We start from the raw sequence: 22,728 nt of genomic DNA, 5'->3' as shown, positions 1-22,728 counted from the left end.
GGAAAGAGCCCATATAGCCACACACTGATGAATATATAAAGAAGATAGGATATACATCTACAATGGAATATTACTCATCCATCAAAAAGAATGAAATTTTGCCATTTGCAACAACATGGATGGACCTAGAGAGCATTATGTTAAGTAAAATAAATCAATCAGAGAAAGGTAAATACCATACGATTTCACTCATATGTGGAATGTAAGAAACAAAGGAGGAAAGGGAATAAAATGGAAACAGAGAGAGGCAAACCAAGAAACAGACTTTTAACTAGAGAACAAACTGATGGTCACCACAGGGGAGAGGGTTAGGGAAATGGGTTAAATAGGTGATGGGGGTGAAGGAGTGCACTTATGAAGAGCACCGGTGTTGTATGGAAGTGTTGATATTTGCTATATTGTACACCTGAGACTATATTGCACACCTGAGACCTGACACACTATTGCACACCTGAGAATAATATTACCCTGTAGATTAACTAAATGGAATTTAAATAAAAACTTGAAAAAATAAAATGAAAACGATTATATCTTAAAAAAATAGTATCATAATAATGTTGTATGGTGACAGATGGTGACTACACTCATTGTGGTGAGCACTGAATAATGTATAGAACTGCTGAATCACTATGTTATACCCCTGAAACTAATATAACATTGTATGTCAATTATACCTCAATAAAAAAGCTGTAAGATATTGAGATTGCTTTAGTTAAAAGAATAATTTATAAACATTTTATTAATGAATTTATACACAAAGTTAATATATAAGTAATATGTTAATAAAATAAAAATGCAGATATACCAAGACTGTTAGCATAATAGGTAACTAGTAGAAAACCACTGATGGTTTGAGAAATGGAGGCTCCTTAAGAGCAAATTTCCTGTGTTCTTCATGGAGCCGTAGCCCAGTGCTTTTCTCTACAAATTTGCTGATATATGAATGGTGGCCAAAGGTGGTACAACCAATATTAGAAGAGCTCTATTACCCCTGTAGTAGTTGCTCAGATTCAGAGAAGTTCAGTTGTGGCATCTTTATCTAAATAATTCTACAGTATAATCCTAGTTTTTTTTTTTTCTCCTCTAAATTGATCTGGGAGGCAGCAGAATATGAGATTGAAGATTATCTGCAACCTAGTATGGCTTAGGAATACTTGTGCCAGACTGTGGACCACTGATTTTCTTCAGATTTCTAATTGACTTTCTTGCAAAGAAAAAAAAAATCACAAAATGACCACCTAGAGAGCAGTTTTATATGTGCTTATCAACTCCAGTCCAGGGTTGCCAGATGTAGCAAATGAAAATACAGAATGTCCAGTTAAATTTGAGTGATTTCTAATTACTTATGTTAATGTACATTGAGAGAAAAGAAAAATGTTGAATGGGACCTACTTGTACTAAAATATTCATTGTTTATTTGAAATAATTATAAAAATATCTAAATTAAATCTCTCTTTAATTATCTATTTCTCTCATGATTTGGCTCTCCCTAGTATTTATTTATCTTGCAGAATTTACTTATAAAATTTTTATTATAGCTAATTTACATTGTGAGATAGTTTCCACACAGTGGTCTGTAGAAAATTCTTTTCTTTCCTTTGTTGTTCACTGAACATTCATTAATGAAAAAACACACTCAATAGTAGTATTATGAACTGGTATGCACTGGCATAAATCAGTTTTCAAATTTAGTTTATTGAAGCATATACTACCATCTTCCACTGGTACAGTACTGTTGATCAATGACATTTTTTTGGTAATTTTCTTTTATATAATTTTTAAAAATTTATTTATTTTCAGCATAACAGTATCATTATTTTTTCACCACACCCAGTGCTGCATGCAATCCGTGCCCTCTATAATACCCACGACCTGGTACCCTGACATCCCATCCCCCCGCCACTTCAAACCCCTCAGATTGTTTTTCAGAGTCCATAGTCTCTCATGATTCACCTCCCCTTCCAATTTACCCCAACCCCCTTCTCTCTAACTCCCCATGTCCTCCATGCTTTTTGTTATGCTTCACAAATAAGTAAAACCATATGATAATTGACTCTCTCTGCTTGACTTATTTCACTCAGCATAATCTCTTCCAGTCCCGTCCATGTTGCTACAAAAGTTGGGTATTCGTCCTTTCTGATGGAGGCATAATACTCCATAGTGTATATGGACCACATCTTCCTTATCCATTCATCCGTGATCAATGACTTTTAAAAATGTTGTCCACTGACAAAAGCATTGCTGTCAATGTTCTTTTCTTCCACATGGCACATGATGATTCCACTTGCTCCCATGCCAGAAGAGTATTTAGAAACAACCATGTAAAAGAATCAAATCATTCAAGGGATTAAATCATATAGAAAATAGTAATGACAAGTGACATAATAATAATCCATTTCAAGTCAGAACTTACTTACTTCTTCATAAGTAATATCCCTCTTAAGAGCAGTCTTGACACTTAAAAGGATGAATTTTTCTGTAATTCTTTAACACATTCCAAAATTTTCTTTGAGAGTTGGGAGACCTCAATAACACTGTTTTCTCTTCTATTACTATCCATTACTAAAGAGATACCGAAAAGTACAATCAAGAAATAAGTAGGCTTCACTCAATGGGTTGTTTTAATTTGGGAGTCTTTTCTTCAGAATTAAAGTATGATTTAGGTGCTTCAAATAAGCTGAGGATTTTCTCAAATGACTGTTTTAGAGAGCCAATGGATTCTGAATCCAAGAGACCTGAAGACTACTGAATGCTAACGATATCACACAATTTTTTTTTAAAGTCTTCCTAGAACTTTATTTTTTAAAGCAGTGTTACATAAATAACAGCTCAGTAAAAAACTGGGCAAAATATTTGAACAATGGAAAGGAACTACTTCTATGTACAACAATATGGATAAATCTCAAATGTATTAAGCTAAGTGAAAGAAGCTGGAAAGAAGACATATTGTATGATTTCATTCATACAACATTTTGAATAAGGTAAAACTATAAGGACCAAAAACATAGCAGTGACTATAGTTGTCTTTTTTCCTATTTATTTTTGATCTATCCATGTTGATAGGTAAAGTTTAAGTTCACTCCTTTTTAAGTGCCATATAGTTATTTAATCCTATAGCTTTATCATTCTTCATTCATCTAGTTCTCTACTGATGGGCATTTAAGTTGTTTCTGGTTTTTTACTAATACAACAAACAGCAATGGCTATCACTGTACACATTTTTAAAAATGAGAACTTTTAAGATCTACTCTCTCAGCAACTTTCAAATATGCAGTATTAAATATAGTCGCTATGCTATACATTACCTCCTCATTTCCTATGTATTTTATTACCATAATTTTGTACTTTTTGATCCCCTTCACTCATTTTGCCTATGCCCCTCCTGCCCCCTGACCTCTGCCTCTGACAACCACTAATCTTCTTTCTGCATTTATCAGTTTAGTTTTGTATGTTCGTTTTTTGTTTTTCTAGTATTTTTGATGCCACATATAAGTAAGATAATATTTCATTTGTCTTCCTCTGAATTATTTCTCTTATAATGCCCTCAAGGTCCATTCATGCTGTCACAAATGGCAAGACTTCTTTCTTTTTATGGTTGTATAATGTTCCATTACATTTATATACCACAATTTCTTTACCCATTAATCCATCAATTATCAGCATTACTATATTAGGACACTTAGGTTGTTTCCATATCTTAACTAAGTAATGCTGCAATGAACATGGGAGTGCATATATCTTCTTGAGTTGGTGTTTATGTTTTCTTCAGCTAACTACACAGAGAACTGCTGGATCAAATGGTAGTTTGCTTTAATTTTTTTGAGGAACCTCCATACTGTTTTCCATAGTAGCTTTACTAACTTACATTCCCAACAGTGCAAGAAGGTTCCTTTTCTACACATCCTCAAAAACACTTTCTATTTCTTATCTTTTTGATACTAGCCATTCTGATAGGTGTGAGATGATTATCTCACTGTGGTTTTTATTTATATTTCCCTGATGATTAATGATATTGAGCATCCATTCATGTACCTGTTGGCCATCCATATGTCTTTTCTGGAAAAATATCTATTCAGATCTTCTGTTCATTTCTTAATCAATACTATCTATCTATCTATCTATCTATCCATGTATTATCTATCTATTTACTATTGAGTAAACTGTTTTCTTTATATATCTTGGATATTAACACCTTATCAGACATATGATTTGCAAATAGTTTCTCCCATTCAGTAGCTTGCCTTTCATTTTGTTTGATAGTTCGCTGTGTAGAAGCTTTTTAGTTTGATGTGGTCCCATTTGTTTATTTTTGTTTTTGTTTTTAGTGTCAGATCCAAAAGTCCCTGCCAAGACCTATATCAAGGAGCTTACTGCCTACGTTTTCTTCTAGGAGTATTATGGTTTCAGGTCTTACATTCAAATCTTTAATCCATTTTGAGTTAATTTTGGTGTGTGGTGTAAGACTAGTGGTCCGGCTTCATTCTTTTATATGTCACTGTCCAACTTCCCCAATGTTACTTATTGAAGAGACTGCCCTTTCCCACTGTGTATTTTTGGTTCTTTTCTCATAAATTAACTGACCATATAAGCATGGGTTTTTTCTGGGCTCTATATTCTGTTCTATTGATCTAAGTGTTCGTATTAATGGCCAAAGAGCAGTCTTTTCCTACATATAAAAAATACATATTTTAATTCCAAGTTCTCTCTTTTGGTCTTCTGTCAGCCAAGCCTGCAGTAAAGAACATATATAGATCTTTATTTATGGAAAGGTGATTTTCGTCTAGTGTTGCCATTTAAAAGATTTAATCACCAATTACTGTGGTGGAAAACTAGTGCAAGTTGCCAACTTTTTGCAATTATTGAGAGAACTGAAAAGAGGACATTTGGATAATCTTCATAAAGTCAATACAGGAAGCTAGAAAAGTTATTAAATTACACTGAATGTCCTGAGTATTCACTTCTAGCAACCCAATACCAACCACATCTCTGGCCTTGGTTTTCTGTCATCTTCCCAACATGGGTTGTACTCCAGGGTCTCAAGGGTTCTCAAAGGGTAGTGGCCCAAGGTAAGGTGAGATAGTTTGAGAAGTTCTAAGCCAAATTAAAGAGCCACTGATAAGTTTGAATCAAGGCAGCAGCATGATTAGGTTAGCATTTAGAAAGATCATTATGTAAGATGAAAACAGAGAGGGAGACAAACCATAAGAGACTCTTAACTCTAGGAAACAAAATGAGGGTTGCTGGAGGGGAGGTGGGTGGGGGGATGGGGTAACGGTATTAAGGAGAGAACGTGATATAATGAGCACTGAATGTTATATGCAACTGATGAATCACTGGATTCTACCCCTGAAACTAATAATAGAATGTGTGTATGTGTGTGTATATATATATATATATAGTTTTTTTATTTTTTTAAGATTTTATTAATTTTTTGACAGAGAGAGAGAGAGACCACAAGAGAGGGAGCACAAATGGGGGAGTGGGAGAGGGAGAAGCAGGCCCCTTGCTGAGCAGGGAGCCTGACATGGGGCTCAATCCGAGGACCCTAGGATCATGACCTTGCAGATGCTTGAGGACTGAGCCACCCAGGCACCCCAAAAGAGTATATGTTAACTAAATTGAGTTTAAATTTTAAAAAACCAGATCATTATGGAATCGGTGTGAGAGATTTGGAAAAAGGACCCAGAGACTGGGAAGCAAGTGAGCCTGTTGAGACTCAGCACGAAGTAGGAGAGAAAGAATGAGAGCCATTAGACTTTTGTTTTCATTAAATATTACTAATTAACTTATAGTATTTGAACAAAATAAGTGCCATAGTTTTGAGGTCTTATTTAAAGGGAATCACTTGGGGCACCTGGGTGGCTCAGTGGATTAAGCCTCTGCCTTTAGCTCAGGTCATGGTCTCAGGGTCCTGGGATCAAGCTCCCGCATCGGCCTACCTGCTCAGTGGGGAACCTGCTTCCTCCCTCTCTCTCTGCCTGCCTCTCTGCCTACTTGTGATCTCTCTGTCTCTGTCAAATAAATAAATAAAATCTTTTTAAAAAAATTTAAGGGAATCACTTTGCCAATAATACTTTGTCACCCTGCCCAAATCCTTTGAGCCATGACAAGTAAAGGACTCAGACTTGATAAAGAATTGTGAACTTTGTAATAGCTCCTCTTAGGATTTATGTATGTGTGTTGGACACTGAGCAGTTTTTCATACATTACTCCCATAATATCATCATGAAATTTAGTTTAATTTAGTGCAGTGCATAATTTAGTGCAGTGGCTAAGAGTCAGGTTCGAAGGTCAGAATATGGGGTTCAAATCTTGGCTCTATCACTTGTTGGTTGTGCCACAATAAGACCCACTTTTTAAATCCCTATTATGAATATAATACAGTGTTACCATGCATGGTCATTAAGGACTACATGAGATAAATGGCTAGAGTTGTTGTGTATAGGGTGTGTCCTGTTATAAGGCTCAATAAGTGTTAGGTATTGTAACACAAGTTTATAGATGAAAAACTGAATATTAGAGAAAGTAGATTACTTCTCTATAGTCACACAGTAAGTGACAGGCGAGAGTTTGACTTGGACTTCAAAGTATTAATCATTACTTTCTATTAGTTCTCAATATCTGAGATATAAGTCTGGAGATGATAAAATATATGCCTATGAAAAGAAAAAACTGGGGCACCTGGGTGGCTCAGTGGGTTAAAGCCTCTGCCTTTGGCTTGGGTCATGATCCTAGGGTCCTGGGATTGAGCTCCGCATCAGGCTCTGCTCAGCGGGGAGCCCGCTGAGCAGAGCCTGCTTCCTCCTTTCTCTCTCTGTCTGCCTCTCTGCCTACTTGTGATCTCTGTCTGTCAAATAAATAAATAAAATCTTTTAGAAAAACTGAAGTATTCTTTTTTTTTTTTCCCATAAGAAGAAAAGATGGGGTGCCTGGTGGCTCAGTCAGTTAAGTGTCTGCTTTCAGCTCAGGTTATGATCCCAGGGTTCTGGGATCAAGCCCACATTGGGCTCCTGCTCAGCAGGAAGCCTGCTTCCCCCTCTCCCTCTGCTGCTCCCTGCTGCTTGTGCTTGTTGTTCTTTCTTTCTCTGTCAAATAAATAAATAAAATCTTAAAAAAAAAAAAAAAGAAACTTACTTTAAAAAAGAAAAAAGAAGAAAAGTTAATGTGACCCAGCAGTTGTTCTGAGACCATTATGCCAACTGTGGACTTGTGGAAATGGAATAAGGAATCCAAAAGAAATGGTTACCACTTTTTTTAAAAGTTTGGTTTTTTTTTTTTAATTGAAGTATAATTAACATACAGTGCTATGTTAGTTTCAAGTGTACAATATGATGACAATAATTCTATACATTAGTCAGTGGTCATCATGGTATCTTAATCCCCTTTATCTATTTCACCTATTTCTCCCCAACCTCTCTTCTGGCAACTATCAATTTGTTCTCTGTATTTAAGAATCTGTTCTTTTGTTGTCTCTTTGTTTGCTGTTCATTTGTTTTATTCATTAAATTCCAATTATGAATGGAATCATATATTTTTCTTTCTTTGATTTACTTAGCACTGTAACCTCGAAGTCCATCCATGTTGTCACAAATGGCCAAATTTCATTCTTTTTTTATGGCTGAGTAATATTCTGGTGTGTGTGTGTGTGTGTGTTTAAATATACCACAGCTTCTTTATCCATTAGTCTATGGATGGATACTTGAATTGCTTCTGTATCTTGATTATTGTAAATAATGCTGCAATAAACATAGAGGTGCATATTATCTTTTGAATTAGTTTTCATTTTCTTTGGGTAAATACCCAACAGTAGAATTCTATCACATGGTAATTTATTTTTAATTTTTTGAGGAACCTCCATACTGTTTTTCCACAGCAGTTGCATCAATTTACATTTCCACCAACAGTGCCTAAGGATTCCTTTTCTCCACCTCTTGCTAAAACTTGTTATTGTCTTCTTAATACTGGCTATTTTGACCGGTATGCAGTAATATCTCATTGTGGTTTAAATTTGCATTTTGATGATTAGTGATGTGAAACATCTTTTCACGCGTCTGTTGACCATCCAGACGTTTTCTTTGGAAAACTGTCTATTCAGTTTCTCTGCCCATTTTAAAATTGGGTTCTTTGTGTTGTGTAAGATCTTTACATATTTTGGATATTAACCCCTTATCTAATGTATGATTTACAAATAGCTTCTCCTATTCTGTAGGTTTCCTTTTTGTTTTGTTGATGGTTTCCTTTGTGCAAAAGTTTTTTATTTTGTTGTAGTCCCAACAGTTCAGTTTTGCTTTTTTTCCCTTGCTGGGAGAGGCATATATATATATATATATATATATATATATATATATATATATATATATTTTTTTTTTTTTTTTTTTTTTTTTTCCCCACACAGCTGAAAACTATAAGTTTAATATTACATCAGTTGCCAACTGTAATGGTCTGCCCAAACAGAGAACCCCTACTCAAGTCCCTTCATGCCGGTTTCTGAACAGTTTGACTTAACTTAAAATAATCTGATTTGGAAGATTCTCTCTATGTCTATCTATACTTCTGTTGCTATCCTTGACTTAATTTTTTTAACTTCCACTTTTTTCCTTATTGTTCAATTAGCCAACAGACAGTACTTGTCTTAGTTTTGACATTTGCCTCAGCTACTGTTATACAAATTTAAGAAAACAGGAAGGCAGAGAGTTCAAAGTCATGGTTGTAGAGTACCACTAGGCTAAGACTTCCATTTCAAACTCTTGCAAATAGAATAACAATCCTAATTAAGCGTTTTTAGATAACTTGCTTAGTTACTAAACTGATGCAGCTCTTTGAGCCCAGATCCTAACTTTTAATCAGTGTGTTGGTTTTCACAGTAAATTGGGGTTTGTGTTTCATTTTAGGATGTCCTTTTTAAAGCCAAAATTTTAACTTAGCAATTTACAGGATTTGAAATGTGTTAATTACTTTCTCTCTAACAACTTTTCTAAGGTATAATTGACATGCATTAAACTATATATATTTAAAATGCACATTTTGATAAGTTCTGACGTATATGTATACCTATGAAACCAACACCACAATTAAGATAGTAAAAAGTATCCATCAAAATTTCCTTAAGACTCTTCCTCATATCAGGGAGACTCTTTATAATCCCTTCCTTCCACCTTACCCCTGGCCCATGAAGCTACTGATTTATTTTCTTTTACTACAGATTAAAGTGTATGGTAGGCAGAATTTTAAGATTACTTCTAATGATCCTCATTGCCTATATAATCCCCCCTTCTTTGAGTGTGAGGAGAATGTATAAATAAGATAATAAATCACTGCCATGATTATGTCTCATTATGTGGCAAAAAGGATTTGGCAAATAAAATTAAGGTTACTAATCAGTTGACCTTAAGGTAAAGAGATTATTTGGATGAGGCTAACCTAGCCAAATGCGCCCTCTATAAGCAGAGGTATTTTTGGCACCTTGTTAAGCAGCAATAAAAAACTAGTACAGATTTTGGTACATGGAAGTATGGGTGCTACCACAAGAAATTCCTAAAATGTGGGATTGGCTTTAGAATTTGCCAGTGATTTCCTGACTTGTTGATTTTAGCCATTCTGACTGGTGTGAGGTGATATCTCATTGTGGTTTTGATTTGTATTTCCCTGATGCTGAGTGATATGGAGCACTTTTTCATGTGTCTGTTGGCCATCTGGATGTCTTCTTTGCAGAAATGTCTGTTCATGTCCTCTGCCCATTTCTTGATTGGATTATTTGTTCTTTGGGTGTTGAGTTTGCTAAGTTCTTTATAGATTTTGGACACTAGTCCTTTATCTGATATGTCGTTTGAAAATATCTTCTCCCATTCTGTCAGTTGTCTTTTGATTTTGTTAACTGTTTCCTTTGCTGTGCAAAAGCTTTTGATCTTGATGAAATCCCAATAGTTCATTTTTGCCCTTGCTTCTCTTGCCTTTGGCGATGTTCCTAGGAAGAAGTTGCTGCGGCTGAGGTCGAAGAGGTTGCTGCCTGTGTTCTCCTCAAGGATTTTGATGGATTCCTTTCACACATTGAGGTCCTTCATCCATTTTGAGTCTATTTTCGTGAATGGTGTAAGGAAATGGTCCAATTTCATTTTTCTGCATGTGGTTGTCCAATTTTCCCAAACCATTTATTGAAGAGGCTATCTTTTTTCCATTGGACATTCTTTCCTGCTTTGTCGAAGATTAGTTGACCATAGAGTTGAGGGTCTATTTCTGGGCTCTCTATTCTGTACCATTGATCTATGTGTCTGTTTTTGTGCCAGTACCATGCTGTCTTGATGATGACAGCTTTGTAATAGAGCTTGACAGATGCTGGCGAGGATGCGGAGAAAGGGGAACCCTCCTACACTGTTGGTGGGAATGCAAGCTGGTGCAGCCACTCTGGACAACAGCATGGAGGTTCTCAAAATGTTGAAAATAGAACTTCCCTATGACCCAGCAATTGCACTATTGGGTATTTACCCTAAAGATACAAACGTAGTGATCCAAAGGGGCACGTGCACCCGAATGTTTATAGCAGCAATGTCCACAATAGCCAAACTATGGAAAGAACCTAGATGTCCATCAACAGATGAATGGATCAAGAAGATGTGGTATATATACACAATGGAATACTATGCAGCCATCAAAAGAAATGAAATCTTGCCATTTGCGACAACATGGATGGAACTAGAGCGTATCATGCTTAGCGAAATAAGTCAAGCAGAGAAAGACAACTATCATATGATCTCCCTGATATGAGGAAGTGGTGATGCAACATGGAGGCTTAAGTGGGTAGAAGAAGAATAAATGAAACAAGATGGGATTGGGAGGGAGACAAACCATAAGTGACTCTTAATCTCACAAAACAAACTGAGGGTTGCCGGGGGGAGGGGGTTTGGGAGAAGGGGGTGGGATTATGGACATTGGGGAGGGTATGTGCTTTGGTGAGTGCTGTGAAGTGTGTAAACCTGGTGATTCACAGACCTGTACTCTTGGGGATAAAAATATATGTTTATAAAAAATAAAAAATTTTAAAATAAATAAATAAATAAAAGGATTTGCCAGTGAGTAGATGCTGGAAGACTGTATTAGAAATACAGATGTTAAAAATGTTGCTGGTATAGTCTTAGAAGGATGTGAGAAAAGCATTACTGGAATTTGGAGGAAAGAGAATTCTTGTTATCTCCATGGAGGAAAGCTTGACAGAAAGCTTAGCAGAATTTTGTCCCCCCAGTTATGCGGAAAGCAGAACTTGTAAGCAATGGACTTGGATAAACAGTTGAGATTTCTAAGCAAAGTGTTGAAGGTGTGGCCTGGCTTCTTCTTGCTGTATAAATGCAAGAGGAGAGAAATAAACTGAGAATTGTTATACAAAAAGGAACAAGCATCTGACAATAACTGAAAATTCTTTGCTTCCCCAATAGAAAAAGATGCTAAAATTAAGAGAGTCAATGCCAGGAAAGCATGATCTAAGAAAAAGGCTGCGGGTGTGACTCTACAGCTCTTTGCTGAAACCTGGGCAAGTTATTCATAAGAGACTAAGAGTGTTCCTCACAGATCTTTTTACTCAAACCAGAGGTCCTCTAAGTAGTTGCAGGGCATTGTCCTTCAGCCATCTTAGCAAAAGCCAAAGGTAAAGAAAGGATTATGTGGAAGGATCTGGGGCTATGACTTTTGTATGACTGAGTGAACTCTTATGAATTTATAGGAAATATAAATTTTTCAAAAATTTGTATCAGTGGAGACACTGACAGCTTAGATTAAAAGTGCCAGAGAGAGTATGAAATGAAAAACAGCTGCTGGGGGAAGGTTTTTAACTATGAATTTAACTTCTTTAATAATGGATATGGGGCTATTCAAGTTATCTGTTTCTTCTTGAGTGAGCTTTGGTGTTTTCAAGGAGTCTATCCATTTCCAAAAGTTGTTGAATTTATTGGCCAAAATTGTTCATGGTATTCCCTTTCTATCCTTTAATGTCTATAGAATCTGTAGTATTTTGATCTCTCTCATTTCTTATATTGATAATTATGTTTTCTCTCATATTACTCTGATTAGTCTGCCTAGAGTCTTAAAAATTTTATTGAACTTTTCAAAAATCAAGTTCTTGGTTTCATTGATTTTCTCTATTGTTTTTTCTATTTTGTTGATTTCAGTTCTGATTTTTATTATTTCCTTTCTTTTACTTAATTTGAACTTAATTAAAAAAATTTGTAGTTACTGACAGTGGAAGCCATAATCATTGTTTTGAGAACTTTTTCTTTTCTAACATGTGCATTTAGTGCTGTTAATTTTCCCATAAGGAGTGCTTCAGTGACATCTTGCAAATTTTGATAAATTGTTGTGTTTTCATTTTTATTTAATTCAATATAATTTGAATTTCTCTTTGGTTTCCTCTTTTACCCAGTGCTTATTTAGAATTATGTAATTTAGCTTCCAAATTCTGGGGTTTTCCGGAGATCTTTCTGATATTGACTTCTTTTTTTTTTTTTTCTCTTGTTATTGACTTGTAAGTTAATTATTTTGTGGTCAGTAAGCATACTCTATATGACTCAAATCTTTAAAAGTTTATTGAGATTTTGGGGAGGGGCCTAGAATATTGTCTATCTTGGTAAATATTCCAGACTGCACTAGAAAAGAATGTTTATTCTGCTGTAGTTGGATGAAGTGTTCAACAAATGTCAATTAGATCAAACTGGCTGATTTTCTGCCTAGTAGTCTATCAGTTATTGACATATTATTAAGTTAGATGAAAAGGAAGACGGGTTTAGTTCATTAATCTCCCCTGGTGTCTGTTTGTGAGAGAAGGTGTAAAATTCCCCTCAGGAGTGACTTAGCATGCCTTAAAATTTGGGAAGACTCTTTAAGGCACCCACATAAACATGTTGTCTAAATAAAAACAAGGTGCTTGCTATGAAAACACAGCTTCCTGGCAAATTCTTTTTCCATTCCCCCCATTCCTCTTCAACCTTACTATATTTCCTGTAATAGTTCTATATATAAATTCTGGAGTTTCCACTGTTAGGTGGTGGTATATTAGTTATTATGGGGTTCACATCCTTTAGCATTATAATATAAAAAAAAAGATTGAACTATTCTTGAAAGTTCTGAAGAAGCACATGGAGAGACATTGACTGTCAAATTTTTGAACACAAAAATTGGACAAATAGTTTAGGGAATACCTGCATTATGGCACACATCTGGAGTTCAGTAGAATGGTGAGTTTAGGGTAGCAAAACTTGCTGCTAAAAATACTGTCTGGTTTTCTATTTTGTCCCTCACAGTTGACACAGATAACAGAGATAATTGAGAGCTAAATCTATTGTCTTATGCACTTTTGCACATCTAGCTACCTTACAAGAACTTTTGGTATTTTGAATATCTATTTTTAAATTGTAGTTTGAATACTATGAAATTGATACATTTTCAGCCTCACATGACTATTTAGGTCAGAGAGATTTCATATGAGTTACTATTTATATGCTAAAGACCCCTCAGGCAATGTCAGGCTGTTGCATGTGGACAGCTTCTTGAATTATAGCACAGAAACTTTAATACCTACCTCAGGAATGATAGGAGTCTTAAATAGGCAGTCATATTTACTAAAGAAACCTAGAGTTTTCTTAGATTGCCAACCTTAGTAAGACAAGAAATGTCAGGGTGATAGAGTTTAAGTGGCTCTTTTCAGATATGTTACACTGATTCTCTATATTTAAGATGCAAAACAGCCTTCCAGGAGCTATTTAATTAAGTGAAAGTAAGTCTAGTCCCTTTGGAACCAAATGGTTCAGTGGACAAATACATGTCAGTATGTGAAGGAAGTGGGGGAAGTTATTATGTGCTTCATAGACATGGTGACACTTTATAACCCCATATCAGGGATCCTAAACAGTGATTGGTTGAGAAAATTATCAAACTGAGTTTAAATTTCAGCAGGTACAAAATTGTCACGTAAATGTCCAGGACAGTGAGCCACTCTCAGTCTTCAATGCGAAAGATAAGAAATCCTGGATTTTCAAAGTCCCTTTGAAGGCTTTTAAGGTAAGATGAAACCTCATCTTTACTCAGAACCAACTGATTCCTGTAGAAATTTTAATTTCAGAGAAGAATCTGACTTGATTTTATGAAGTGAATAATCCTTATGCTTAGACTTTTTCCTTCCCCTTTGACTTGGCAAATCAAGACTACATGTTAAAAGATAACAGAAAATTATATGGTAAGGGATGCTAATTCCATCTAGCAAAATATTGGATCACTGAAGAATAAGAATTTTATTACAGCCACTATGTTAAGATATCAGTTGCTAATAGGAAGAGAATACATAAGATGAAGCAAATATTATAAATCTAAAATATTAACAATGAAATAAGGAATTAGAATATTTTACACATAATTCACGATAGCTCCATTACTGTTATTTTTATCTACAAAACCATCTTTAAGAATCTTGAATCTAATTAAAGACATTTTTAAGCCTTACCATTGCAATATAAGATATGATGGCATTTAATAAATAAGTAAAGACACAATCTCTTCCAATCTCAAATAGTGACGATAGTGACATTTAAACACTGACTTGGGAAATAAACATGGATTTGGGAATTTCAGTCAACACATTATAGTACATTTACTTCAAAGCTTGGCTAATCCATTCAGTGATATGTTCCATGAGAGTAGGGCTCATATCTATTTCCAGGGCTCAGTATCTGGTCCATGTTAGGTCTTCAAATGTTGAATGAATGACTGCATCCCAGTGTACATTTATTATTTGGTTCCTGAATCACCAAACTTCAGCCTAAAATATCAGGTATTTTTTGCCAACGGACATGAGGGTTTTTAAAACTAGATTAAAATATGTCTACTTAAGATATCTAGAAATTCTGACCTCTATACCATACATTTTCTGTTTCATGATATCATAACAGGTTTAGAAAATGAAAGAGGTTTTGGGCTGACAAAACTGGAGCCATTTCTTTAGCAGTCTTTTGAGCTATTTACCTACCTGAGAATATAGTGGCAAGCATCACAGTGCACTATGCAGTCGTTCTGAAGTGGGTCTGAAAGAGAACCAAAGTAGTCAGATTGCAGGATTGTGGTTTAGCACGGAATGCACATAACTGTGACCTTCACCACAGGTACCTTTCTAGGACACCATGGTTGTCCAAATGGATACCATGGTCCAAATAAGTGTACACCAGCCCTCAGCAGAGTCTATGTAATAATTAGGCTTGGTACTGTAAAGTTCTGTATGATACCTGCTTACTAAACAGTTGCCCTTCAACATCTATGTCCCAGAGTAAGCCCATTTTTTTTTCCTCTCAAAAATCATATCCTCTCTCCTGTAAGGAAGTGCCAATAATTCTATGATAGTTGATATTCACTAAAATTTTATTATGTTTCCATTATCAACATTAAATTCAATCAAAGCTATTTTATGACATGCATTATTTTAATCTATAAACTCAGTGGGAGTTCATGAAATAGGAGTAAAACTCTTTCTTCCTTTCTGTGGTAATAGTATCATTACACCAAGAAATCTAATTTTCAGTAATGGTAATTAAAATTTTTGATTCACATGGACTATACAATGTCTATTCCAATGTATCAAAATATATATTATACCATTTCTGAATGTGAACTCTAACAGGAATAAAGGATCATGTTTTTAGAAGCTCCATATAATAATTGCTATCATTTATAAAGGGATTGCTAAACACCCAGAACAGTGTTAAGTATGCTTATACTAATAAGTATTCACCAACAATATTCATAAAACAGCTCTTTCTGTGCTATGTAGTAGAATATAGTGATTACAACACATTCTCTTAGGTTCAGGAGTAGGTCAGAGAATATATAAGTAGCCATGTTATGTTAGAATGGTAGAATATGTTACTAGGGAGGTTTGCAGAAGTTTCTGGGTGTAAAAAGGATAGAGACACCAAATGCCCTTTGAAAAGGAGTCAGAGAATGCTCCTCAGAGAAGACTCTTCTGCTAACATAATTGGGATAATCTCAAAGTATAGGTATTATTATCCCAGATGGAGGGAACAAAGGCTTAATAAAACTATTTAAATTTCTCAAGTTCATGCAACAAGTAGCAGAGGTAGAACTTGAACCTAGGTCTCTAAATCCAAACTTCGTTTTCCTTCCACTAGCCAAGGCTACATGATGTTAGTAATTTCTTTCCTTCACAGTGTCCTATAGCCCACTTCTGTGGATTTGTGATGGGGATGATAAATGATTCCTCTTTTAGTGATAATCTTAGAATTAGTTAATACTTGATTAAAATTACTCAGAAAAAAATGTTACCACCATCAAAAATAGCAAAACAAAGTTATGGTTGTATCCTTTGTAACTACATGGCTGTGTCCCTCCATTGGCATAGGCAGAAAAAGTCTAGTTAGCTACTCCAGTGCTGAGGCTGATGATGCCTCTGTATGTCTCTGGGAGCACTCCAAGTATGCTCTGTAACACTGAGTCTTGATAGCCTTCTTCTCATGTTGGATATATACTCCCTGCCCAGGGAAAAGTCAAAGTAATATCTTACCATGGTTATCATCTTTTTCTTTATAAGTAATTTTTGCTGTTCTTTTTTCATTAAAAACAGGTTAATTAATATTCCTAAAAATGAAGATAATTATATATTTTTGCATTTGGGCAGCAGCATGGGCTATTCCAGTAAGTATGTATTCCTCAGAAAATCTCCTCACTTTGTTATCTCTTTTAACCTAACATTAAATAATATGTATTTCCTTAAGACTTTGAAGACAAACTGTGCCTAAACATTTAAATTTGCATGAAAGGCTTTATAAGGTATCTTTAGGGGTCTCAACAAACCCAAATATGCACTCCAATTCATGCTCCCATTCCTCCAAATGAAACTAATATCTTGTCAGATGGATTATTACTTTTAAAATTTATTCAGTTTGTGTTTGCTTTGGCAGCACATATACTAAAATTGGAATAATACAGAGAAAATTAGCATGGCCCTCATACAAGGATAACACACAAATTTGTAAAATTCATTCAGATTTATATTCAATGCTCAAAAGTCATGGAGACTTCAGCCATCTTTGCTCATGCCCTATGAATTTCATTATAATATCAATGAAGCCTACATATTTTTTAAAAAGATTTTATTTACTTATTTGACAGACAGAGATCACAAGTAGGCAGAGAGGCAGGCAGAGAAAGAGAGAGAGGAGGAAGCAGGCTCCCCGCTGAGCAGAGAGCCCAAAGCGGGGCTTGATCCCAGGACCCTGACACCTTGACCTGAGCCAAAGGCAGAGGCTCAACCCATTGAACCACCCAGGCATCCTGAAGCCTACATTTTAAAGGAAGTTTTCAAGGAATGATTTGGAAAAAATAAGGATTTTTTCAATGTAGGAGAAAATTAATGTTTCACTCAGATAATTTTTTTTTAATGCTCATTGGGGAAAATTTGGAATATACAGATAAACAGCAACAAAAAAATTAGGAAAAGTAAACCATTTGTAATTATGTTACCCTGCTATGGGTAACATTTTGGTATGTTTTTGTACTATCAAACAACTTGGTATTTATGCAGTTCGGAATTTTCTAAACTATTTCAAATGTGCTCCTGAAGGAGCGAAGTAGCATATTACTTTATTTTGTTTCTTCCCTGGCTCTGGTCATACCTCGTATTTTCTTATGGGTTTGGTCAGGATTACACTTAAGGTGGGTCTTGTGCTAGTGTGGGAGGTTTGTACAGAAACATCAAAGGTCTATCTCCTTATTTTTATAAAAGACAATCCTCCTTGAGATAAGTGGTCTGGTTAATATCAATAAAATCAGTAATATCATTGTGAGAATTATCTGTGTGCCCAGTTTAAATTCTACATAAGCTGTGTAGCAAGCTTGATTAGATATTACTTTGGCCTTTGCATTATATATTTTTCTTCATTTAGAGAAAAATGTGTGTCTATATGTATGTGTGCATGTGTGCATGCATGTATGTACACAAAGTTAGAATGTTTTCAATTTCCAATATTTTCATTTTGGTAGGTTCCTCAAATCAAGCCACTGGAGAGACATGCTGTTGACAAATCTACAAATTTAAATCTTCTGGAAAAAGCAAAAGTGCCAATACAGGTATAGGGTACAAAATGTGTTTCTAAGCTGTTTTTAAATTCTTTTTTTGGGGGGGGTTATTTACTTATTTATTTATTTGAGAGAGAGAGAAAGAGAGAGAGATCACAACAAAGAGCATGAGTCGGGGAGGGACAAAGGGAGAGGCAGACCCCTCACCTGGCAGAGAGCCTGACACGGGACTCCATGCCAGGACACTTAACCTACTGCAGCAGATGCTTAAGTGACTGTGCCATCCAGATGCCCCTTGATTCTATTAACTTCCAGAAAACTGATGCTTACCTTTCAGTCTGTTTTACTTCAAGATAAAATCTACAAATTATTTTGAATTGTTTCTCTTTTCCAGGATGAGTTAAATGCCAATGATACTACTGAAGAAAGTGGTGACCCCCATGAAAATCAAAGAGGAAGGCAACAATATACCAGAGATAGTTACAAAGAAGAAAGAAATGGTTCTGAGTGGGTAAAAATAGGAGGGAAAAGTTCTTCTACAGATTCCATGTTAGTAAATGATGAGGGGAATAGTGTGGACCAAAATGGGGTCACAGGAAAACCAGAAACATATGGTTATGATGGGATACATGGAAAAGAAGGTAGCACCTCAGCAAATGGCATCAGGGGACAAGTAAGCATCATCGACAATGCTGGAATAGCAAATGGAAGCGATATTAACAGAAATGCTGATAAAAATTTAAACAATGGAGGAGTTGTTGGAGATGCAAGTCAGAGTGAGAATGCCACTGTTGTCCAAGAAGAAGACCATCAAATAGGTAGAAGCAATAACAGTACAGGCCATGAAGATGAAATAAATAGGAATGCCTGTAGAAATGAGGGTGATACAAGTGAAATAACACATCAGAGAGAAAGTGAGGGTAATGGGAATCAGGAGGCAGAAGTAACACCAGAAAGAAGGGGATCTGGCAATGGAGAAGATGCTGGCCTGGATAATTCTGATGGGAGTCCTAGTGGAAATGGAGCAGAGGAGGATGAAGAAACAGGTTCTGGTGATGATGAAGGTGAAGAAACAGGGAATGGAAAAGAGGGTACTGATAACAGGAAGGGCCAAGAGGGTCAGCCTCATGAAAAAGATGACAACGATAACAGCTTAGGTCAAAATTCAATTAGTAGTGAAGATGATGACCCAGAAGACAAAGAAGATCCCCATGACATCGATGGAGACAACACCTCCAAGAGTGAGGAGGATTCTGATGGTATTTCTAAAGACAAAGTTAGCCCAATAATAGAGGACATGCAAAAGCCCAATTATGAAGAAAACAATGCTGTGGAAAAGAAAATCACTGATGAATCAGAGCTAGGTGATACTGGGAAGAGTCAAAATAAGGTTAGTTTGTAAAGCTGATTTCTTTCAAATGGCAGTTAAATTCTCCCCCTCCATTCATTGATGGTAACACAAAAATAAATCATAATAAGCATTCATCTGTTTTTGCGCAGAAATTACTTGAATATTTAATGGGAAATTTAGAGTCCCTATTAGACTCCGATACAGAACAATTTTTTAAAAAAGATTTTATTTACTTATTTATTTGAGAGTGAGAGAGCACAAATGGAGGGGGCGTGGAGGAGCAGCAGAGGAAGAGAGAGAAGCAGACTCCTCCTTGAGCAGGGAGTCTGATGTGGGTTTTGATATCAGGACTCTGGATCATGTCCTGGACCAAAGGCAGATGCTTAACTGACTTAAACCACCTAGGTATCCCCAGAACAATTTTAAAAACAGCATTTCTGAAAATTTGGTTAGGATTCTATAAGTCTAATCCTAATAACTGATGCACCATGTAACTGTTCACACAAGTTCCTACTGTGTAAAAATGTGAATGGGTTGTTATATGATTTAAACACCAGAATTCTTGCAGATGAATAAAGCACGTTTTTACAAACAGAAGTTTGTGAAGTACTAGAAGCTGAACTTCTGTTTTTCTGGTCATATTCTGCAGTCTTGTCTTCCACAGACCAATGCAATTTTGCAGCATACCATCCATTAACTAATCATTCTTTTCTCCATCTTTCCCCAGGGAATAGAAATGGAAGGTCCCAGTAGTGGCAACAGAAACATTACCAAAGAAGCTGGGAAAGTCAGTGAAGATAAAGAGAGTAAAAGACAACAAGGAATGGTCATGGGAAAAGGAAATGTCAAGACACCAGGGGAGACTGACAACATACAAGGGCTTGGTCAGAAATCAGAACCTGGAAATAAGGTTACACGCAGCAAAACAGGTAGTGAAAGTAATAGTGGTGGATATGACAGTTACGAGTTTGATGACAAATCTATGCAAGGAGATGATCCCAACAGTAGTGATGACTCTAACAGCAATGATGATGCTGATTCTGAAGGTGACAATGACAGCAATAGCCAAGGAGACATTGGTTATAACTCTGATGAATCAACAGATAATGGCAATGACAGTGACTCAAATGGAGGAGGTGATAATGACAGTGATAGCACATCAGATGCTAATGATAGTGACAGTAATGGCAATGGTAACAATAGGAGTGATGCCAACGGCAAATCAGACAGCAGTAAAGATAAATCAGACAGTAGTGACAGTAGTGATAGCAGCGACAGCAGTGACAGTAGCGACAGTAGTGACAGCAGCGACAGTAGCGACAGCAGCGACAGTAGTGATAGCAGTGACAGCAGTGACAGTAGTAACAGCAGTGACAGTAGCGATAGTAGCGACAGCAGCAACAGCAGTGACAGTAGTGACAGCAGTGATAGTGACAGTAGTGACAGCAGTGACAGCAGTGATAGCAGTGACAGTAGTGACAGCAGCGACAGCAGTGACAGCAGTGATAGCAGTGACAGCAGTGACAGTAGCGACAGCAGTGACAGTAGCGACAGCAGTGACAGTAGCGACAGCAGCAATAGCAGTGACAGCAGTGACAGTAGTGACAGCGGTGATAGTGACAGTAGTGACAGCAGTGATAGCAGTGACAGTAGTGACAGCAGCGACAGCAGTGACAGTAGTGATAGCAGTGACAGCAGTGACAGTAGCGATAGCAGTGACAGCAGTGAAAGTAGCGACAGCAGTGACAGTAGCGACAGCAGTGACAGTAGTGACAGCAGCAACAGCAGCGATAGCAGTGACAGCAGCGACAGCAGTGACAGCAGCGACAGCAGTGACAGTAGTGATAGCAGTGACAGCAGTGACAGCAGCGACAGAAGTGACAGTAGTGACAGCAGTGACAGCAGTGACAGCAGTGATAGCAGTGACAGCAGTGAAAGTAACGATAGCAGTGACAGCAGTGACAGCAGTGACAGTAGTGACAGCAGCAACAGCAGTGATAGCAGTGACAGCAGTGATAGCAGTGACAGCAGCGATAGCAGCAATAGCAGTGACAACAGTGACAGCAGTGACAGCAAGTCAGACAGTAGTGACAGTAGTAACAGCAGTGATAGCAGCGATAGCAGTGACAGCAGTGACAGCAAGTCAGACAGTAGTGACAGTAGTAACAGCAGTGATAGTAGCGACAGCAGTGACAGCAAGTCAGAGAACAGTGATAGCAGTGACAGCAGTGACAGCAAGTCAGACAGTAGTGAAAGCAATGATAGCAGTGACAGCAGTGATAGCAGCGACAGTAAATCAGACAGTAGTGACAGTAGTGATAGCAGCAACAGTAGTGACAGTGACAGTAAATCAGATAGCAGTGATAGCAGCAACAGCAAATCAGATAGTAGTGACAGCAGTGACAGTGACAGCAGTGATAGCAGCGACAGTAAATCAGAAAGCAGTGACAGCAGCAATAGCAAATCAGATAGTGACAGCAGTGACAGTAGTGACAGTGACAGTAAATCAGACAGCAGTGACAGCAGCAATAGCAAATCAGAGAGTAGTGACAGCAGTGACAGTGACAGCAGTGACAGCAGTGAAAGTGACAGCAGTGATAGTGATAGCAGTGATAGCAGCGACAGCAGCGACAGTGACAGCAGTGACAGTGACAGCAGCAACAGCGACAGCAGCAATGGTAACAGCAGCGACAGCAGTGACAGTGACAGCAGCGACAGCAGTGACAGTGACAGCAGTGACAGCAGTGACATCAGCGACGGCAACAGCAGCGACAGCCACAGCAGCGATAGCAGTGACAGTGACAGCAGTGACAGCAGTGACAGCAGCAACAGTGACAGCAATGGCAGTAGTACCGGTACATCTGACAGTCACAGCAAGACCAAGAGTCACAGCAAGACCAAGTCTGCCAATGGCAACAATGGAAGTGACAGTGAGAGTGACAGTGAAGGCAGTGACAGCAATCACTCAACCAGTGATGATTAGATTTTTTTTGAAAAGTCTAGTGAGTAATTGATAGGAAGTGAAGATTTTCAAGGAAGGAAAGAAAGAGGAGACATAAACAGAAGATGCCTACATTCATAGGAGCAATGAGAGGAGTAGTCAAATTGCCAGATTTGGAACGAAGCCCCCACACTCTCAGGAGATAATCTGAATGCACGACCTTTGGTATGTGCATATTAAAACACATTCTGAAAAGATGCTTAAAATGTGTACATCTAAACATAAAAAGGGACAATTAAAATATTCTTTAATACTTAACACAGAAACCTCAAGTAATAATGTACTATATGATAACTCTGATTTAAATGTTGAGTGC

At 36.9% G+C, this 22,728-nt stretch overlaps 1 protein-coding gene and 1 non-coding gene across 2 annotated transcripts; both read left to right on the top strand.

The window, feature by feature from the left end:
* Positions 1–16,626: 16,626 nt before the first annotated feature.
* DSPP (dentin sialophosphoprotein) lies at positions 16,627–22,394 on the top strand. Its single transcript, XM_059155019.1, has 4 exons — positions 16,627–16,677; positions 18,025–18,111; positions 18,455–19,450; positions 20,139–22,394. The coding sequence occupies exons 1-4, from the start codon at positions 16,627–16,629 to the stop codon at positions 22,392–22,394; spliced, it is 3,390 nt and encodes a 1,129-aa protein (XP_059011002.1).
* Positions 16,928–17,034, top strand: LOC131822901 (U6 spliceosomal RNA). The gene has a single exon (XR_009350382.1). It is a non-coding gene; the product is annotated as a U6 spliceosomal RNA (small nuclear RNA).
* Positions 22,395–22,728: the final 334 nt, after the last annotated feature.

Source organism: Mustela lutreola, chromosome 1 (genome assembly GCF_030435805.1).
Source record: "Mustela lutreola isolate mMusLut2 chromosome 1, mMusLut2.pri, whole genome shotgun sequence".
NCBI lineage: Eukaryota > Metazoa > Chordata > Mammalia > Carnivora > Mustelidae > Mustela > Mustela lutreola.
The sequence above is the reverse complement of the archived record's forward strand: the minus strand, read 5'-3'. Positions and strand labels throughout refer to the sequence as shown.

Excerpts from the sequence above, each read along its gene's own strand:
- DSPP (XM_059155019.1), top strand. The coding sequence starts at position 16,627 with ATGAAGATAATTATATATTTTTGCATTTGGGCAGCAGCATGGGCTATT. Across the intron at positions 18,112-18,454 it reads AAGCAAAAGTGCCAATACAG|GATGAGTTAAATGCCAATGA; the intron begins GTATAGGGTACA and ends TCTCTTTTCCAG. Across the intron at positions 19,451-20,138 it reads CTGGGAAGAGTCAAAATAAG|GGAATAGAAATGGAAGGTCC; the intron begins GTTAGTTTGTAA and ends ATCTTTCCCCAG.